The sequence below is a fragment of the Nerophis ophidion genome, linkage group LG02 (genome assembly GCF_033978795.1).
Source record: "Nerophis ophidion isolate RoL-2023_Sa linkage group LG02, RoL_Noph_v1.0, whole genome shotgun sequence".
Lineage (NCBI taxonomy): Eukaryota > Metazoa > Chordata > Actinopteri > Syngnathiformes > Syngnathidae > Nerophis > Nerophis ophidion.
Genome location: NC_084612.1, coordinates 74,598,306 through 74,617,571, shown reverse-complemented (window position 1 = coordinate 74,617,571; position 19,266 = coordinate 74,598,306). Strand labels below are relative to the sequence as shown.

Here is a 19,266-nt window from a genome sequence, read left to right as displayed (position 1 = left end):
AAACAGGACACAGCGTCAAATCCCTTCTTACAACAATCGCTATTTCTTCAGAATCAAAATATATATTCCTAACGGCCGTAACTACCATTAAAAATGTAACCTATCTTGCCTCTGATTGGCCTGTCTGTAATGTTTTGCCATAATCTTAACCAATCGTGAGTCATCATATTAAACTAACCAATCAATCATGGATTTTCTCATACGTAAACCAACCAATCATCATTGATATTTCCTGTATATTTTGTCTCCTGCCCGTGGAGTTGCTTCGCTATGTATCTTATATTATAAAGTTAAACTTTTTTTTTTACCACTGAATTATCAAAAAACGTGGTCATTGTAGGTCGGAAAAAACAAAGAAAAACTAAAAATATTTTTATGGGTTCCCGACAATAGATGGAAAAAAATCATATGCCTGTTAAACAAAGAGATTATTATTTGCCCACTATTGACTAGTAGGGATGTAACGATACGTGTATTTGTATTGAACTGTTTCGGTACGGGGGTTTTCGGTTCAGTTTGGAGGTGTACCGAACGAGTTTCCACACGGACATGTTAAGTAGCGTACCCCACGTTGTGTAAACAATGCACACCGAGGCACAACACACGGCATGCTAGCAGCGATAGACTGACCATACATCCTCTTTTCACCGGATATGTCCTCTTTTGTGGGGTTGTCCGGGTGGAGTTTCTTAAATGCCTCAAATGTCCGTCATTTTAAGTTAAGGTTGTGTGTATTTTCAATGTACGTTTAGGAGTGAAGAAGGGGTTAAAAACAAAACAAATTGTGTACGCAGCAGCATTCGTGAGGGAGGGGCAGAGACAGAGAGAGCGAGAGAGTTATGCTTTTTACCCAAAGATTCATCAGATTTAATTTTTCATTATCTTTAGCAGGGGTGGCAAAAGTGTGCCATTTGCGGCCCACAGCTAATGTTTTAAAGGCCCACGGCACGTTCTAAAAATACTATTAAAATAAACAAAAACATAAACAAAAGTGAAATAAAAAAGCTTAAAGGCTAAATGTAATTTGGAAAAAGTTGCAACGTCGACTAATAAAACAAAGCTGGGTTTTTTTTCTTTCAAACTGTCATTGCTCAAAACATAATATTGAATTGAATTCTATTTATATAGCGCTTTTCTCTAGTGACTCAAAGCACTTTACATAGTGACACCCAATATCTAAGTTACATTTAAAGCAGTGTGGGTGGCACTGGGAGCAGGTGGTTAAAGTGTCTTGACCAAGTGATTAGGATGGCGGAAGCGGGAATCGAACCTGCAACCCTCAGGTTGCTGGCACGGCAACTCTACCAACCGAGCTATACCGCCCCCAATAATCCATCCATCCATCTTCTTCCGCTTATCCGAGGTCGGGTCGCGGGGGCAGCAGCCTAAGCAGGGAAGCCCAGACTTCCCTCTCCCCAGCCACTTCGTCTAGCTCTTCCCGGGGGATCCCGAGGCGTTCCCAGGCCAGCCGGGAGACATAGTCTTCCCAACGTGTCCTGGGTCTTCCCCGTGGCCTCCTACCGGTTGGACGTGCCTTAAACACCTCCCTCGGGAGGCGTTCGGGTGGCATCCTGACCAGATGCCCGAACCACTTCATCTGGCTCCTCTCCATGTGGAGGAGCAGTGACTTTACTTTGAGTTCCTCCCGGATGGCAGAGCTTCTCACCCTATCTCTAAGGGAGAGCCCCGCCACACGGCGGAGGAAACTCATTTGGGCCGCTTGTACCCGTGATCTTATCCTTTCGGTCATGACCCAAAACTCATGACCATAGGTGAGGATGGGAACGTAGATCGACCGGTAAATTGAGAGCTTTGCCTTCCGGCTCAGCTCCTTCTTCACCACAACGGATCGGTACAACGTCCGCATTACTGAAGACGCCGCACCGATCCGCCTGTCGATCTCACGATCCACTCTTCCCCCACTCGTGAAGAAGACTCCTAGGTACTTGAACTCCTCCACTTGGGGCAGGGTCTCCTCCCCAACCCGGAGATGGCATTCCACCCTTTTCCGGGCGAAAACCATGGACTCGGATTTGGAGGTGCTGATTCTCATTCCGGCCGCTTCACACTCGGCTGCGAACCGATCCAGTGAGAGCTGAAGATGCCGGCCAGATGAAGCCATCAGGACTACATCATCTGCAAAAAGCAGAGACCTAATCCTGCGGTCACCAAACCGGAACCCCTCAACGCCTTGACTGCGCCTAGAAATTCTGTCCCCAATAATATTGAATCAAAGTCAATGTTATTATAAATTATTGACCGATCCAAGGTTACCATTACTTCACATCAAATACTCCACTAAGAGAAATATTTTTGGTGGAAGATTTTACAAATTTGGTAAATAAATAACCAAAAAAAATATTATATTTTGTTGTTTTCTTACTGTACCGAAAATGAACCGAACCGTGACATCTAAACCGAAGTACGTACCGAACTGAAATTTTTGTGTACCGTTACACCACTACTGACTAGTGATTCACTGAAAAGTCAGCCATCAAAAGTAGACTTTGCTCACTCAAACCGGATGTTGTGATGAAGTATCCACTTCAGCTTGCGGGCTGCATCTTTTCCCGCGCACACCAATGACACATACAGGTCCGCATTGCCGTTTAGACCGAAGTTACATTTGAAAGAAATCAGATTCTAAATCGGATTTGGACTACCTCCTGACGTGGCCTGAATCTGATGCGATTTGAAGCACTTTTAGACTGGTCAAAAACATCCGATCTGCGTGACTTGAGGGCAAAATAAATCAGATTTGGTGTTCAGGGTAAACGGGGCCTTTGATATAGCGACCTGTGATGAGGCTACCTGGGCCAGCTGGTTGTGGCTGAGGTCCAAGTCGACCAGAGAGTAGAGTTTACTGAGGCCCGTCAGTCGGTCCAGTTGGTTTCCGGCCAGACTGAGAGTCTTGATGTTGCCCAGACGCGTGTGAGCCGCCTCCAGTATGCACAGCTTGTTGTAGGACAGATCCACGTGGACCAGGTTGTACAGGTGCTGCAACCACAGAGATCAGGACCACTTCAAGTCAATTGTGTTCTAGCGGCACCTCAGATCCAAACCCCAGTCAATTCCAGTCAACGTCTGCTGCATGCCGTCACGTACCTGCAGGTTCTCCACGGAGGAGAGCTGGTTGTGGCTCAGATCGAGAAATTCTACCTTGGGTATTAGTTTCTACATATTGTGAGATGTTGAAGACAATTAGAGACGAGAGAATGAAAAGCATGTAGCGATTGCAAATGGAGGATGTGTCTCACCATGGAGTCGTCTACGCTGCTGATGGCGTTCTGGCTCATGTCCAGCGTGGTCAGGTTTCGCCACAGGGGAACAACGGCGGTCACGGGGCAGTCGGACTCCGCCCCCTCTGCTTTCCACTGTGAGAACTCGCTCCCTTCCGGGACAAGGACCAGCTGAGGAGCATGGCCAACATCCATTAGTACTTAAGATACATGATGACAGCAGTGTGTAGACTCTACCATCATTGTGTCTGTGGAATGGTGGATGTTCAGAGTGGACAGAGTTGACCTCAGAGACGCCAAACCTTCAATTTGCTGAGCGCTGCACTCGCTGATCTGAGGACAAGTAAGACAGAGGTTGATGGCGTAAAGTTTAAATATGACTGAACAAGAGCAACGCTATCTGCAGACTAGGGTTGTCCGGATACTAGACATGCACGGTTTGCGGTCTCATCCGCGGATAAACCGCGAGTCGGGCGGGGGACATGACGAAAAAATAGATTTTAATTAGATTCGGGCGGGTGGCGGTTGAACCATCCGGAAATATTTGATATTTCCGTTCGGGCTCCAGTACTCTGGAATGCCCTCCCGGTAACAGTTCGAGATGCTACCTCAGTAGAAGCATTTAAGTCTCACCTTAAAACTCATCTGTATACTCTAGCCTTTAAATAGACCTCCTTTTTAGACCAGTTGATCTGCCGCTTCTTTTCTTTCTCCTATGTCCCCCCCTCCCTTGTGGAGGGGGTCCGGTCCGATAACCATGGATGAGGTACTGGCTGTCCAGAGTCGAGACCCAGGATGGACCGCTCGCCTGTATCGATTGGGGACATCTCTATGCTGCTGACCCGCCTCCGCTTGAGATGGTCTCCTGTGGACGGGACTCTCGCTGCTGTCTTGGATCCGCTTTGAACTGAACTCTCGCGGCTGTGTTGGAGCCACTATGGATTGAACTTTCACAGTATCATGTTGGACCCGCTCGACATCCATTGCTTTCGGTCCCCTAGAAGGGGTGTGGGGGGTGCCCACATCTGAGGTCCTCTCCAAGGTTTCTCATAGTCAGCATTGTCACTGGCGTCCCACTGGATGTGAATTCTCCCTGCCCACTGGGTGTGAGTTTTCCTTGCCCTTTTGTGGGTTCTTCCGAGGATGTTGTAGTCGTAATGATTTGTGCAGTCCTTTGAGACATTTGTGATTTGGGGCTATATAAATAAACATTGATTGATTGATTGATTGATATACATGGTTCTCGGATCGGTATCTTTTGCCATTCAAAGAGCCATATAAGACCCGTGTCATAAAGCAAAGAAGACAATAGGAGACTTTATAATTCTCTAGAATGACTGCCGGCAGTCACCCAGATAATAAGTATTAGGGCGTGCTATGAAGCCTTTGGCTTTGTTGCCTTCTACAACATGTACGATCTGCTTGTCAGTCCAGCATCGTGCTGTGTGTGGCTTCCGCAGCAACACGCACACGACTGCAAGGCATACTGGGTGACACAGAGTACACTGATGGTTGTGATATAAACCATTTTAACACTCTTAGTAATATGCGCCACGCTGTGAAGCCACACCAATTAAGAACGACAAACACATTTCGGGAGAACATCCTCACAGTAACACAACATAAACGCAACACAACAAATACCCAGAATCTTTTGTATTCATGTCACTTCCTGACTATTTTATACACACCTCCCCCCCCCACACCCCCCCCCCCCCCACCCCCGCGTCGGTAAGGTAGGCGGGGTTGGGGGCGCTGGGGTGTAAAATATATTCAGGAAGTATCACGGATACAAAGGATTCTGGGTATTTGTTGTGTTGCGTTTATGTTGTGTTACTGTGAGGATGTTCTCCCAAAATGTGTTTGTCAATCTTGTTTGGTGTGGCTTCACAGCGTGGCGCATATTAGTAAGTGTTGAAGTTTTTTATATCACAACCGTCAGTGTACTCTGTATCACCCTAGTATGCCTTTCAATCTTGTACGTGTGATTGCGGAAGCTGCACACAACATGTTGCCGGACTAACAATTGGTACGGACATGTTGTTGAAGGTGTCTAAGGCAATGGCTTCAGAGCACGCCCATATTCTTGTCATCAGGATGAACGCTATTGGATAGTCGCGAGAACGTTAGCGGCTCCAATTGTCTTCATTACTCTGTGAAAAAGGTTTAAATAGCTCTGTGAGTGGTAAAGGCGGCCGACCACTGATGTATTTTAGCGGGCGGGTGGCGGGCGGGTACGGGTCTGATAAAATGTTGGTTCGGGTGGACGGCGGGTGGATGACGACTTTGGTGATGCGGTTGCGGGTGATATAATTGCTTATCCGCACATCTCTACCAAATACCAATAATTTGGTACCGGTACCAAAATGTATATCGATGCTTTTCATACTTTTCCAAATAAAGGGAACTAGTGAAAAAAATGTCGATATTGGCTTTAATTTAACAGAAAATCCTACAATACAATAAACATCCATCCATACTTGCCAACCTTGAGACCTCCGATTTCGGGAGGGCGGGGTGGCGTGGTTGGGGGCGTGGTTAAGAGGGGAGGAGTATATTTACAGCCTCGAATTCACCAAGTCAAGTATTTCATATATATATATAAGAAAAACCTGACTTTCAGTGAATTCTAGCTATATAAATAAAAGAAATACATGAATTTCAGTGTTCATTTATTTACAGATATACACACACAACACTCATTTACTCATTGTTGAGTTAAGGGTTGAATTGTCCATCCTTGTTCTATTCTCTGTCACTATTTTTCTAACCATGCTGAACACCCTTTCTGATGATGCATTGCTGTGTGGCACGCACAAAAGTGCTTTCATCAAATGCACTAGAGCCTGGAATCTTTCATCTTCGTCTCCTTGTTGTGTGCGCAGTTGTGCACTGCACTTTCTAAAAGCCGTAGATGTAATTGTCACACATGCATGTACAGTGGATGGCAGTATTGTCCTGTTTAAGAGTGTCACAACATTGCTGTTTACGGAAGACAAACTGCTTTACGGTAGACGAAAACGGGACTGCTGTTGTTGTGTGTTGTTACCGCGCTGGGAGGACGTTAATGAAACTGCCTAACAATAAACCCACGTAAGGAACCAAGAACTCGCCCTCGATCACTCTACATTTATAACGTCATTAGGCAGACACGCTGTTTATATTGTGGGAAAGTGGACGTGAAAACAGGCTGTCCTCACTCAGGTCCGCATGGCCTCCAGCTCCGCCTGAATTTCGGGAGATTTTCGGGAGAGGCGCTGAATTTCGTGAGTCTCCCGGAAAATCTGGGAGGGTTGGCAAGTATGCATCCATCCATCCTTTTTTCTGCCGCTTGTACCTTTATGTTTCCTAACGCACTCAAATAACAATTTTACAAGGTTTCAATATAAATTAAAGGGCATTAAGGGACAAGCCGTAGATGGATGGATGGATGAATACATCGGGCTTTTCTTGTTTCACTCACAGAACAATTTAAAATTTTCCTTATTAGTGTATTTTTTGGACTATAAGTCGCAATTTTTTCATAGCGACATATACTCCGGAGCGACTTGTGTGTGAAATTATTAACACATTACCGTAAAATATCAAATAATATTATTTATCTCATTCGCGGAAGAGACGAAGAAAATGTCAGCAATTGTCACACACACGTCAACCAATAAGAATTCGGCGGGGGAGGGTCATGGCAGAAGTGCATTGTGGGTAATGGAATGCTAACTGCTATATGCTACTGCCGTAGCTATCAAAATGGATCATTTCATCGTTGGCGGTAACTTATAAAAACTGAGAAGGGCTGAACAAAAATGGCACCGAAAAGGAAATCATGTACTGCAAATTACAAGCTGGACGTAGTGAAATATGCAGCAGAAAAGGACAGGAAGCGGCGCATACCTTTGGAGTTGGCAGAGTTGTTTAGAAGCGACATCGAGGAAGAAGATTTCATGGGATTTATGGATTAGGAGTGACAGATTGTTTGGTAAAGTTATAGCATGTTCTATATGTTATAGTTATTTGAATGACTCTTACCATAATATGTTAGGTTAACATAGCAGGCACCTTCTCAGTTGGTTATTTATGCCTCACATAACGTACACTTATTCAGCCTCATATTACGTAAAATTATTCAACCCCCCGCGACCCCAAACAGGACAAGCGGTAGAAAATGGATGGATGGTATTACTGCTTCCAAAGCACGTCATTTCACAGTAAAGTTCACTTCAGTGCAATTCAAGATCCTGTTTGCAGCCCCTAAACATTCACTCACTGTCATTTTGTTGTTTTTTTTCACCGAAAAAAGCAAAACCTCCGTCATTGTCACTGATGTGTTGAAATTGAAGTTTACTTTTTCGATATCATAGTAATTTTTAGAGGAGGAAGGGAAGGTGTACAGTAAGGTAAAAAACAAACCTTGACTGAGATATATTTAGCAACTTTTTATTTGTATTTTGTAAGAGTTTTTGACTTCTACCTCTTAAATATGCCTGGATCTGTTGCCAGATAGTACCTTTTTTCTTCCAAGTAATCTAAGTTGTGGTTGGATTACAAAACGCAAAACTAAATATAAATATATAAAACAAAATTAAATGTCCCCTTGATTTAAATGATTTTGAATGAAATATGTTGAATTTTGCAAATAGGGATGACTTAGCTCGGTTGGTAGAGCGGCCGTGCCAGCAACTTGAGGGTTGCAGGTTCGATTCCCGCCTCCGCCGTCCTAGTCACTGCCGTTGTGTCCTTGGGCAAGACACTTTACCCACCTGCTCCCAGTGCCACCCACACTGCTTTAAATGTAACTTAGATATTGGGTTTCACAATGTAAAGCGCTTTGAGTCACTAGAGAAAAGCGCTATATAAATATAATTCACTTCACTTCACTTCCTGTTGTTCACTATTCCTTATTTATTTTAAATTGCCTTTCAAATGTCTATTCTTGGTGTTGGATTTTAAATAAATTTCCCCCAAAAATGCGACTTATACGCCAGTGCGGCTTATATGTGATTTTTTCCTTCTTTATTATGCATTTTCGGCAGGTGTGACGTATACTCCGGGGCGACTTATACTCCGAAAAATACGCTACATGTAGTCTGCCATAATAAAGTATTAGATTAGAATATAATACAAAGATTTATTGACATTATATTAAACTTGATGAGGCAATTTCTGTAGGAATTCCTGAAGTGTGAATGCTCCAATGCTGACACAATGTAGTATGAATGTAAGAATAGTTTGAAGGTTGAAATGGTTTGAATGTTGAAGAGTTTGAATTTCCAGAAAAAAGGGAATTTGGTTTGGAACTTGGGAAAGTGATGTCCGAATGGTTCGAACAGGTTGAAAAATGTGGGAATTGTGCAACTTGGAAAAATGTCCTATTCATTTCAATGGGAACTTCCTGGAAATTTTGGGAAAAGCAGGATTTTTAATTAATAGGAGCATGAATGTCCTGAACGAGCTGAGTTGGTTGGTGTTGGAATTGTTTAAATCGGTCAAGAAATGTTGAAGTAGTAACAGTTTTTTAATTGAAAAATGGCATTAAAAAATGTAGGGAAAACCGGGAATTTTTTAAGGTCTTAAACCAACCTGTTTTTTTGTGGAACGGTTGAAATGGATTAAAAATTGTGTAAGGATTCATCGCACTAAAAAAGGTTAGATGATTTGACGGTGGAACGGTTGACAAATGTGGAAGGAGTAGTCGCCAGAAAAAAGGGTGGAAATAGGGCTTTGGAAAACCAGGAATTCTGGAAAAAAATTTAAAATGAGAAAATATTGAAAAATATTTTCTAAGTATTGAAAGGGGAATGGTATGAATCGGTTGAAAAATGTGGAAATGGTGAAAGGTTGAAAAAGGGACGATTCATTTTAAATAGGAAAAATATCTCTGAAAACCTGGAATTCTGGGAAATCTGGGAATTTTTGGAATTAGTCAAGGGAAAGCCCACAATTCCCGAATAGGCTGAACAGTTTGAAGTTGGAACAGTTTGAATAGGATGAAAAATGTGGAAAGTAGAGCGTACCAAAATCTGGAGAAGAAGAAGAATAAATACATTAATTTAGGTATAGAAAACCAATTATTCATTATTCATGGTTGCCACTCCTGGTCTGTGCTTTGATAAAAATACAATTATTAGTAAGTACTGAAAACAAAACTATGGATAAATGTAAAAGATAAGCCATGTAGCAGGTAACACACATTTGTTAAAAGATAACACACAAATTAAAGCAATTCGTTACAAAATTCAGTGATTTCCCTTTCATTAGTTGACGCTAATTGGGTGGTTTTAACTCCGCTAATATTTGGCATCAATCCAAGAGAGTAGTGTATGTATGTTTGTGAGAAGGGCAATGTGTTGGCTGAGTGACCGCAGTGAGTGAGTGGGCGAGTAAAGAGAGAGAGAGAGAGAGAGGGAGCGTGTCCACTGCGCAGTAGAGTGATGAACGGTTCCATTTTTGTTGTCCAAAACTAATAATGAAGCAACCAGAATGTCACAAATCGGCAGCCTCGTCATTCTGACCCGAAAGCGAAGCTTAGGAGACCAATTTCTGGGTAAAGTGAAGGGTGTTATCCCCGACAAAAACAGACCCTGAAGAGGACGTCTCCCCTGTGCTCCTCGACTATAGTCTGCACCGGAACCAAACAGCAGGACAGGCGTAACAACTATATTATCACCTGTCACTCTTTCCTTGCTTATTATTTAAATGTTTATTATTTAAATGTTTAGGGACGGCGTGGCGGTGGAAGAGTGGCCGTGCTCAAACCCGAGGTTCCCTGGTTCAATCCCCACCTAGTACCAACCTCGTCACGTCCGTTGAGTCCTGAGCAAGACACTTCACCCTTGCTCCTGATGGGTGCTGGTTATCGCCTTGCATGGCAGCTCCCTCCACCAGTGTGTGAATGTGTGTGTGAATGGGTAAATGTGGAAGTAGTGTCAAAGCACTTTGAGTACCTTGAAGGTAGAAAAGCGCTATACAAGTACAACCCATTTATAATTTATTATTACCTAAGTTTGAAGCAAAGGTGGTCGTACTAATCGCCACATTTTGTGAGACGTGTTTTCAAGCTTCTCCTTGTTTAAAGCGCCATCTTTATTGTTAGTTTTGAAGCCCAAATACCTCCATATTGAGCTTCACCGCCCTCTTTATTAACCAGCAGAATTGTCGTGGTTTTTGCCATTCTTCCTGGTACTTTTCAAAGGCAATATTAATTAGTATTGCGGGACTTTATTAGTACCGGTGTACAGTACAACTCTAACACAAACAAACTTGAAGTCGTTTACCTCGATCTGCAGCAGTGATTTGAAAAAAGAGAGGTCAAAAGGAAGACTGCTCTCCAGGATGTTACTGGTTCCTACTGGACCTGCGGTCCCGGAGATCTGATCAACAGAGAGAAAACTGTGAGAATGCAGGAGTGAAGTTTAGGATTGGCATTGAAGAACAGCGCTGGGAGGCGGGACCTTGAGGTAGCGCAGCCTGCAGGTGAAGTCCAGGATGTGTCCCAGGTCGGTCTTGGCATCCCCGTTGCAGCATGTGGGTTTGGCCAGACGGAGCTGCTGGGAGACGGCGTGAAGCTGCAGAGGACGCAGGGAAAACACCTCGCCCGCCTGCAGCAACTGCTCACCTACGTCACATAGACCCACAGCCAGAACATTTGAATCTCGGCCACAAAAAAAGGATTGTGTTTTATATTTAGGATTACCGTATTTCCTTGAATTGCCGCCGGACATATAGTATGCACCTGACTAGAATTACTGCCGGGTCAAACTCGTTTCGCAAAATAATTAGCGCATGCTTATCATTAACGCCGGATCAAACTTGTTTCGCAAAATATTATTTTTATTAGCGCATGTCTAGAATTTCCCCCGGTCAAACTTGTCACGTCACGAGTGACACTTCACCTGTCATCATTTTCAAAATGGAAGAGGCTGATTTCAATCATTTGAAATCGCATAAAGGGAAGAAGATTAAGAGCTATTCAGTAGGATTTAAGGTCCAAGCTTTTGAATATGCTAAAAAGAACAGTAAGCAGCTATGTTTTATTAATATACCGTAGCTGCATGTGTCAAATATGAGTCATTAAATGACTCCCTCCTCCTGGTGGTAGAGGGCGCTAGTAAGCCTTCTTGTGACTACTCGGCTGCAGAAGAAGTGACAACAAGCAGCAAGAGTGAGAGGCGATCGTTTAATTTTTCCTCTCGCTTGCACTTTTAACATGGAGGATTACATATCTAAAATAAAACACTTTTCTAAACTGGACTTTCAATCGAAGCAGAAGGTAATAAAGGAAGATCTCCATCGAGACAGAGAGACTTTTAAAACTGAAGAAAGATAAGGAAGACTTCTATAAACAAGTTATCGATGCTTTTGATCAGAAGGAGCTGCACATGGACTTCATTTGTAAGTAAAGGTAAGACCATAATACTGTTTTTTTTTAATTAAATGTGCTTTTAATGATGGTATCCTTACATCACACTAAAATTTATAGGCCTAAATTTACTGCATGCTGGAGTGAGAAGAGGTTTTAAATTAATTAGCGCCCCGGCAGCAATTCAATGAAATACGGTAGCTGTGATTCTTATTTGTAATGATTCTTTTTTTTTTTTTAAATAAAAATCAAACATCGATTTTTTTTACAATCCGTCAAAGTCAAAGCCTGGATGCCAGATCCGGCCTGCGAAAGAATTATCAAAGGCCCTCGGGATGATATTTAATTAGTATTAGAACCGGCCCGCAGTTGGGATATTTGCCTTATTTGTAATTTGACGTTATTAAATGTTTTGGAAGTATGTTATTAAACTAAAACAGTTTTATTTTAAGTAATATAGAAATTTATCAGAGCAGTTATCCATTTTATGGAGGAATGTACTTAATCATGGAACTGGCACCCGATATAAATAAAAAAAAAAGTATAGATTCTGAATCGTAATTTATATTTTTGGCCACTTTGTTTGAGTATATAATTGAGTGATTCTTTGGCGCCCCACTAGATGGAGCCAAACCACCACAGTTTCTGCTGTATGCTTTATATTTTGGTTGACCAAATGAACTGTAATTTTAGTCAACTAAAATGTAAAGTTAAATTAAGTCAATTTAAATCACTAGAATATGACTAAAGCAAAAAACTAAAACTAAATAAAAAACTGTCAAAATTAACACCATTGATGATAACTAACAGAAACATTTTAGTCAACAAAATGAACACTGGCTAACACAGGAGTTAAAAAAGCTAAAATTAACAAAAAGGGTATTTTTCACCTGTAGACCCTCTGCCATGATGTTAAAAAGGCAATCAAGTAGTCTTGCCAGTGAAACCAAATACATGCTGATTAGAACAATAAGAACAAAATGGATAAATCAGATCATCCTGGTTCGAGTTTGCTTCTATTGTTTTAACTACCACAAACACATTCTTTAGAAATCTGCCCTCTCATTTCTCCGTTGCTACTTAAACCTGCTGCAGTCAGAACAGCCTGAACTAAAACCCAAGTGCAAAAAGGCAAGCACTCTGCTAAAGAAAGCTTCATGAATTATTCACACAGTTGCGGAAACCTGAGACAAGAGGAATAGAAACCTTTATGAAACAACTCCACAGCCAGCGCCGCCGTGATGCCGTTAATCTCCTGAAAGACACAAAAAAAAACCAGATGGGTGAGGTTTTGTTTGCAATAACTATGAAGAAAACCCTGCAACCTAAAGTCCTGAAGCTTATTTATTGAGTTAGTCTATTTTTTTACAGTTGTTGTGGTGATCACAGTTTCAGACTTAGGATGTGAGAGATGTTCACATGTTGACTTAGATCACATGAGGATGGTTCTTCACCAACAATGGCCCACTGTTGTACTGATGGGGTCATGAGATAAATGAACGTCACATATATAAACACTGCTACAAGGCACACGGAGTCAATCTGGGAAATAAACACAAGATACCAAAGACTGTATTAGTCTTCCACATTTCAACTAGTTCCCAGCAGCTGGGATTCGATGCCTGTACTTAACTGTACCAATGACATTTTAATTGTGTAGTAACAAAATAAATGTTGTATGGAACATTCAAAATGGGCTGATTATGACAACTGTGCAACAGCCATACAGGTCACACTGAGGGTGGCCGTATAAACAACTTTAACACCGTTACAAATATGCGCCACACTGTGAACCCACACCCAACAAGAATGACAAACACATTTCGGGAGAACATCTGCACCGTAACACAACAGAACAAATACCCAGAATACCTTGCGGCACTAACTATTCCGGGACCCTACAATATACACCCCCACTACCACCAAACGCTGCCCATCTCCCGAATTCAGAGGTCTCAAGGATGGCAAGTATGCTTTGTGTGGACATTGTTGATTGTCATGTCATGTAGGGATGTATTTTGTGGACGCCGTAAGTTTTTCCTGTTGTCCAGCATTCTTTTGATTTAATTTTAATTATATTCATATAGCACTTTTCTCTAGTGACTCAAAGCGCTTTACATAGTGAAACCCAATATCTAAGTTACATTTAAACCAGTGTGGGTGGCACTGGGAGCAGGTGGGTAAAGTGTCTTGCCCAAGGACACAACGGCAGTGACTCGGATGGCGGAAGCGGGAATCGAACCTACCAACCGAGCTATGCCGCCCCTGTTTACTTTGTAGTTTTACTTTCGTTTTGCATAGCCATCGCCTTTTCCTTTCGTTCATTTATGGTTCAAGCATTACATACCTTTTACCTGCACCCTGCCTCCCGCTGTGGTCTGCATATTGGGATCACGACAAACCATCCTCGTCTCACCCGACACATTCCAACTTTTGCAAAGCAATTAACTACCAGCTGGTTTATCTTTAAGGCCAAAAATAGATATTCACTTAGTATTACTTTCTTTAAAACATTTATTCAGTATTTTTTAACTTTAGAAAGATACATGATTGACAACGATAACGATGCCAAAAAACATGAAAAAAGATGGGAAATCCTTAAAGGCTTATTATGAAAATGTAATAATGTTTATAGATATGCAACAACAGCAACATACATGCTATCTGTTGTTGTGTTCCCTATTTTTGAGTGTACAAAATGAAGGTGTGTGTTGAGTCTGACTTTGACATAATAAGGACTATACACAAATGCTGTTTATGAAAATGCAATTTTGTTTATAACTTATATGCAATCTGTTGTTTCCCTAATTTTTGTTGTTGTACATGGATGAGGGTGTGTGTTGCTGAGCCCGACTTGGACATTGTCTGGACTGGACCTGGTTTTAAAAACCTTTTAGACAAGTCTAATTTCATTAACAACCTGGTCTGATGAAGATACGGTTATTTTTTTTAATAAAATAAAATGAGATTTTAAAAAAAAGGAAAACAATGGCATTCTCTTGGATAAAAAAGAAAGTAAAATCATATAAAACAATTACATAAAAAATAGTAATTAATGATAGTGTTAGTGGACCGGCGACACACACAATCATGTGTGTTTCAGGGACTGTGTCCCTTGCAGACTGTGTTATATATGTTGTGGGAACCAGAATTTTGGTAGCAGAAAGAAACAACCCTGTTTTGTATGAGTGGGTGTGGATGGGTGTGAATGGGGGTGGGAGGGGTTTTCTTTGAGCGGTTGATGCACTGATGGAAAGTGTATCTTGTGTGTTTTTGTGTTGATTTAATAAATTTAAAAAAAAAAAACTACCAGCTGCCACCTACTGACGTGGAGTACTACGTGGTTACCCTGCTGAGTTTTACACGACGGCACATTATTCGCAGATAATAACTATTGATTGGCAAAAAATATATTTTTGAACCAATTAGGTGAAGTTTGCATAATCTTCCACGGCACACTAGTGGTTGAAAAACACTGGCCTACAAGCATACTTAGTAAAATGTCTCCACTTTAGTTTTGGGCGTACATTAGGCTGCTTATTTACTTATTTTCACCGGTATAACCATTGCTAGCCTTGGTTGTAGTTGGTTTTAGTCTCTGTTTCCTGATATTACTGACAATAACCATATGATTGCCATTTGTTGTGATATTGTACACGGGCATGACATACTTCTACCTGAAAATAGCCTCATTTCCGTGTAAAATGTGTTGGTTAGAGATTTGTTATCGACAAAACGCTTGTCTATTCAGCTATTATGGTTCCAGCACCTCAAGCCCTAGTAAGAGGCAGTGGAAGTTTGAAGTTCCTTGGAGCAGCCCCAGTTGGATTGGCTACGTCCAGGGGCGTCGCCAGACATATTTCACTGGGGCACGTGCCCCACTGTTGATCTGCAGTGCCCCAGTAAAAATTTCACCAATGAAAAAAAAAACACTTTAGAGTTTTAAGTCTACATAACATAGACAACAGCGCACATATTACTTAGTATGGTGATTGATTGCTACTGTATTCACTCCACGAAACAATGAGCACATGGCTACTTAATATGGTAATTTATTCACGTGTGGATCGAGAGAGAAAGAGAGAGAGACAGAGAGAGAGGCTGCGAATCACTGCGTGAGGTAGGTAACGTTAGCCAACAACAATTTGTTAATTACATTATTTTGATTTTGATTTGACTCAAACTGTAACTCCTAGATGGATTTAAGAAAGTTATTCACCCGCAGCAGAGAAGAAGCAGCAGGAATGAGAAATGTAAGTGAAGTCCTAGCTAGCTAGGCAACATCATTGTCTTAAGTTGATGCTAAGTTAGCTAACATTATTCCTTGTATCAATACAAACTTATTCATTTGCTGTACGAGCTGTCGGGGGAATTTCCAATGAACATGAAACATAATGTTGGTTATTGTCTGCTGCTTCTGCATCAATGATGATTTGGAGTCAGCATGTGTGAGTTGAGTGCTTCTCAAATGGTTTTATCTTCAGGAAGAAAAACATGTTTCCATATCATCAAGTTGTGAGACAAATTTTTAAATCATTCAAGTTTATTTCACAGAAAAATAGCACAGTAGACTTGTCTTGTTAATCGGTGTGACTTTGACTAAAATAATCTTGTTTTGTCAGCAGAAAAATGGCTACAGCTAAAGCATCTAATTTTGTTTCCAGAAAAAATAGTAACATTTCTGTATTTGTTTTCAGAAAGACGGCTGAAAATATCGGGTTTTGTTGCCCCATTTAGATTTAAAAATAGATATATATTTCCATGTCTGTCCGGAGTCCTCCTCCAACTTGTTAGTCGGTTTGCCTTTTGCTAAAATACCCACTAATAGTCACTAGAAAAATGGCTAAAAATATCTGGTTTTGTTGCCACAATTTGATTTTTTTTTTTTTTTCCATGCACACATCTGACTGTGACTCACTGAAAATGACACACAATCCACTTTTATGCCAGGAGCCAGCAGTTGGGAACCACTGGTCAACTGTATAACAGTTACTGTAATATTTCCATGTCTGTCCAGAGTGATTTTGCAAAAATGAAAAGAAGACGTTACATTTTACTTCTCAGAAAATGATTCCCTGAACAGACACACAACAGTTGTTCATTTATTCTACTACTGTGGCTTCATTGTTGTGTGTATATTTTATAGTTTTGTGTATCTGAAATAGGATTGGCCACATTGCCATAAATGGAAATTAAATAATATAAAAGAACCCAGAGATGTAGGGGTGCTTTAGTTTTTATTTTACTTTTGTAGATGTTAAATTTGCAGATGATTACTGCGATATATTTTTCAAAAAGATTCATTGCTCTTCCTTTTTGCTTTTACCAGTAGCAGTTTAGAAGTCTGGAGTAAAAAAGTGCACAAGTAGGTCAAATGCATTAGGGGGAGTTAATTACAAAGATCCATACAACATCATCTGATATGATTTCATAGTTTAAAGCACTATTTATGTATTTTTTATGATAAATAAGTGCTAATAATGATTTTGCTTGCGCGCTTTGCACGCTCAAATGAATTATTTGTGCCCCAGGTGTGCCCCAGTACAGTATTAGGTCTAGTGATGCCCCTGGCTACGTATCTGGCAACCTCAGTCAAGGAGGCTACAGAATTTTGACCGTGACTGTAGTACCATTTCTGGCCACATTATTACATGTGGCGCGTTGAACTCGAGAGCTGCAATGTACTTACGTAAAGGTGAAAGTGCAAAAATGTGGCCAGGGCGGTTGGCGTGGCTTGTGGGAACTGCTGGAGCAGCGTCTGCAAGTAGAGCTCCAGATCTTTCTGCCGACGCTCCACAAGACTCTTGGAGTTCTTTCCCAATATCTTCTTTGGGGGCAGCAGCCGCCGGTCTACATTGTTCTCGGCTGTCAACTGGACGGAAGACACAATCAGAATCCTAATAGCTCAAGTTCCATCTCTTGTCTATTCAGGCATTAAAGGGCACCTAGATGCAGAAGCTAGCTTGTGGCTAATATCATATGTTATGTTATATATTGCTACTCGGGTTGGGCGAAATGGACTTTTTTTAATATCTCGATATTTTTAGGCCATGTCACGATACACCATATATATCTCCATATTTGCCTTAGCCTTCATTTCATTCATTCATTCATTTTTAATTATCTCATTCATTGATGTGCATTTAGAACGATAAATAATGCCACCTCAGTAGAAGCATTTAAGTCTCACCTTAAAACTCATTTGTATACTCTAGCCTTTAAATAGACACCCTTTTTAGACCAGTTGATCTGCCGTTTCTTTTCTTTTTCTTCTGTGTCCCACTCTCCCTTGTGGAGGGGTTCCGGTCCGATCCGGTGGCCATGTACTGGTCGCCTGTGTATCGGCTGGGGACATCTCTGCGCTACTGATCCGCCTCCGCTTGGGATGGTTTCCTGCTGGCTCCGCTGTGAACGGGACTCTCGCTGCTGTGTTGGATCCGCTTTGCACTGGACTCTCGCGACTGTATTGAATCCATTATGGATTGAACTTTCACAGTATCATGTTGAACTTTCACAGTATCATGTTAGACCCGCTCGACATCCATTGCTTTCCTCCTCTCCAAGGTTCTCATAGTCATCATTGTCACCGACATCCCACTGGGTGTGAGTTTTCATTGCCCTTATGTGGGCCTACCGAGGATGTCGTAGTGGTTTGTGCAGCCCTTTGAGACACTAGTGATTTAGGGCTATATAAGTAAACATTGATTGATTGATTGATATCACAATTATACAATTTAAATTCACACAATTCCTGAGAAGGAGCAGAATGAAGAAAATCTTATAATTTCCTGCCCCCTTTGACATAATACATGATCTTACTTCATGAATATCATTGAAGCCGACACATATATCCAAATGTAATGAAACAATCGAAAACAAAAAACACAACAAGTGCAAAACTTCACAAAGTATAAACCAAACCAAGAAAATAATAGTAATAATATAATATACACCTCACGGAATGATACAGAGCAGATACAAAACCAGACAAAAAATAAGTAAAATAATAAATAAAAAACAAAATGTAAAGACGTATGGCTGTCCATATGATCTTATTGTTCTATCTTTATATTTTTTTTTCAATTGGAATATATTTTTACAGTTTTTTATCTCGTTGTAAAGAGAATTCCACAATTTTACCCCCACCCTTTATGTACACATTTGTTTTAAAGTTGTCCTTGAATATTGTTGTTTGAAATGACCTTTTCTTCTATGCTCTGTATTCTCAGAAGTGATGACAAACATTTTTTGTAAATTTGCTCGTAATGTTTTACTTCTAGCCTTAAACATGACACACAATGTCTGTAGCTTTACTAGCTCCTGTAGTTTCAATAGTCCAGAGCAGGGGTGCCCACACTTTTTCTGCAGGCGAGCTACTTTTCAATTGACCAACTCGAGGGGATCTACCTCATTTATATATATCATTTATATTTATTTATTTATGAAAGAGACATTTTTGTAAACAAGTTAAATGTGTTTAGTGATAATACAAGCATGTGTAACACATATAGATGTCTTTCTTTCACGAAGACAAGAATATAAGTTGGTGTATTACCTGATTCTGATGACTTGCATTGATTGGAATCAGACAGTAATGATGATAACGCCCACATTTTCAAATGGAGGAGAAAAAAAGTTGTCCTTTCTGTACAATACCACATGAAAGTGGTT

General features: G+C 41.1%; 1 protein-coding gene across 5 annotated transcripts in view; it reads right to left on the bottom strand.

The window, feature by feature from the left end:
* The window catches only part of nisch (nischarin), a 71,064-nt gene that overhangs the window by 41,407 nt on the left and 10,391 nt on the right, over positions 1–19,266 (bottom strand). For all 5 annotated transcript variants that reach the window (XR_009804818.1, XR_009804817.1, XM_061890921.1 and 2 more), the window contains exons 3-10: positions 17,285–17,467; positions 12,802–12,850; positions 10,688–10,851; positions 10,511–10,606; positions 3,477–3,572; positions 3,258–3,410; positions 3,106–3,174; positions 2,812–2,997 (exon numbers count right to left, since the gene is read on the bottom strand). Coding sequence is in view for 3 of the 5 variants with exons in the window: in XM_061890921.1 (XP_061746905.1) it covers positions 2,812–2,997; positions 3,106–3,174; positions 3,258–3,410; positions 3,477–3,572; positions 10,511–10,606; positions 10,688–10,851; positions 12,802–12,850; positions 17,285–17,467 (996 nt within the window). In the remaining 2 variants the exon portion in view is untranslated. The remainder of the gene's footprint in view (positions 1–2,811; positions 2,998–3,105; positions 3,175–3,257; positions 3,411–3,476; positions 3,573–10,510; positions 10,607–10,687; positions 10,852–12,801; positions 12,851–17,284; positions 17,468–19,266) is intronic.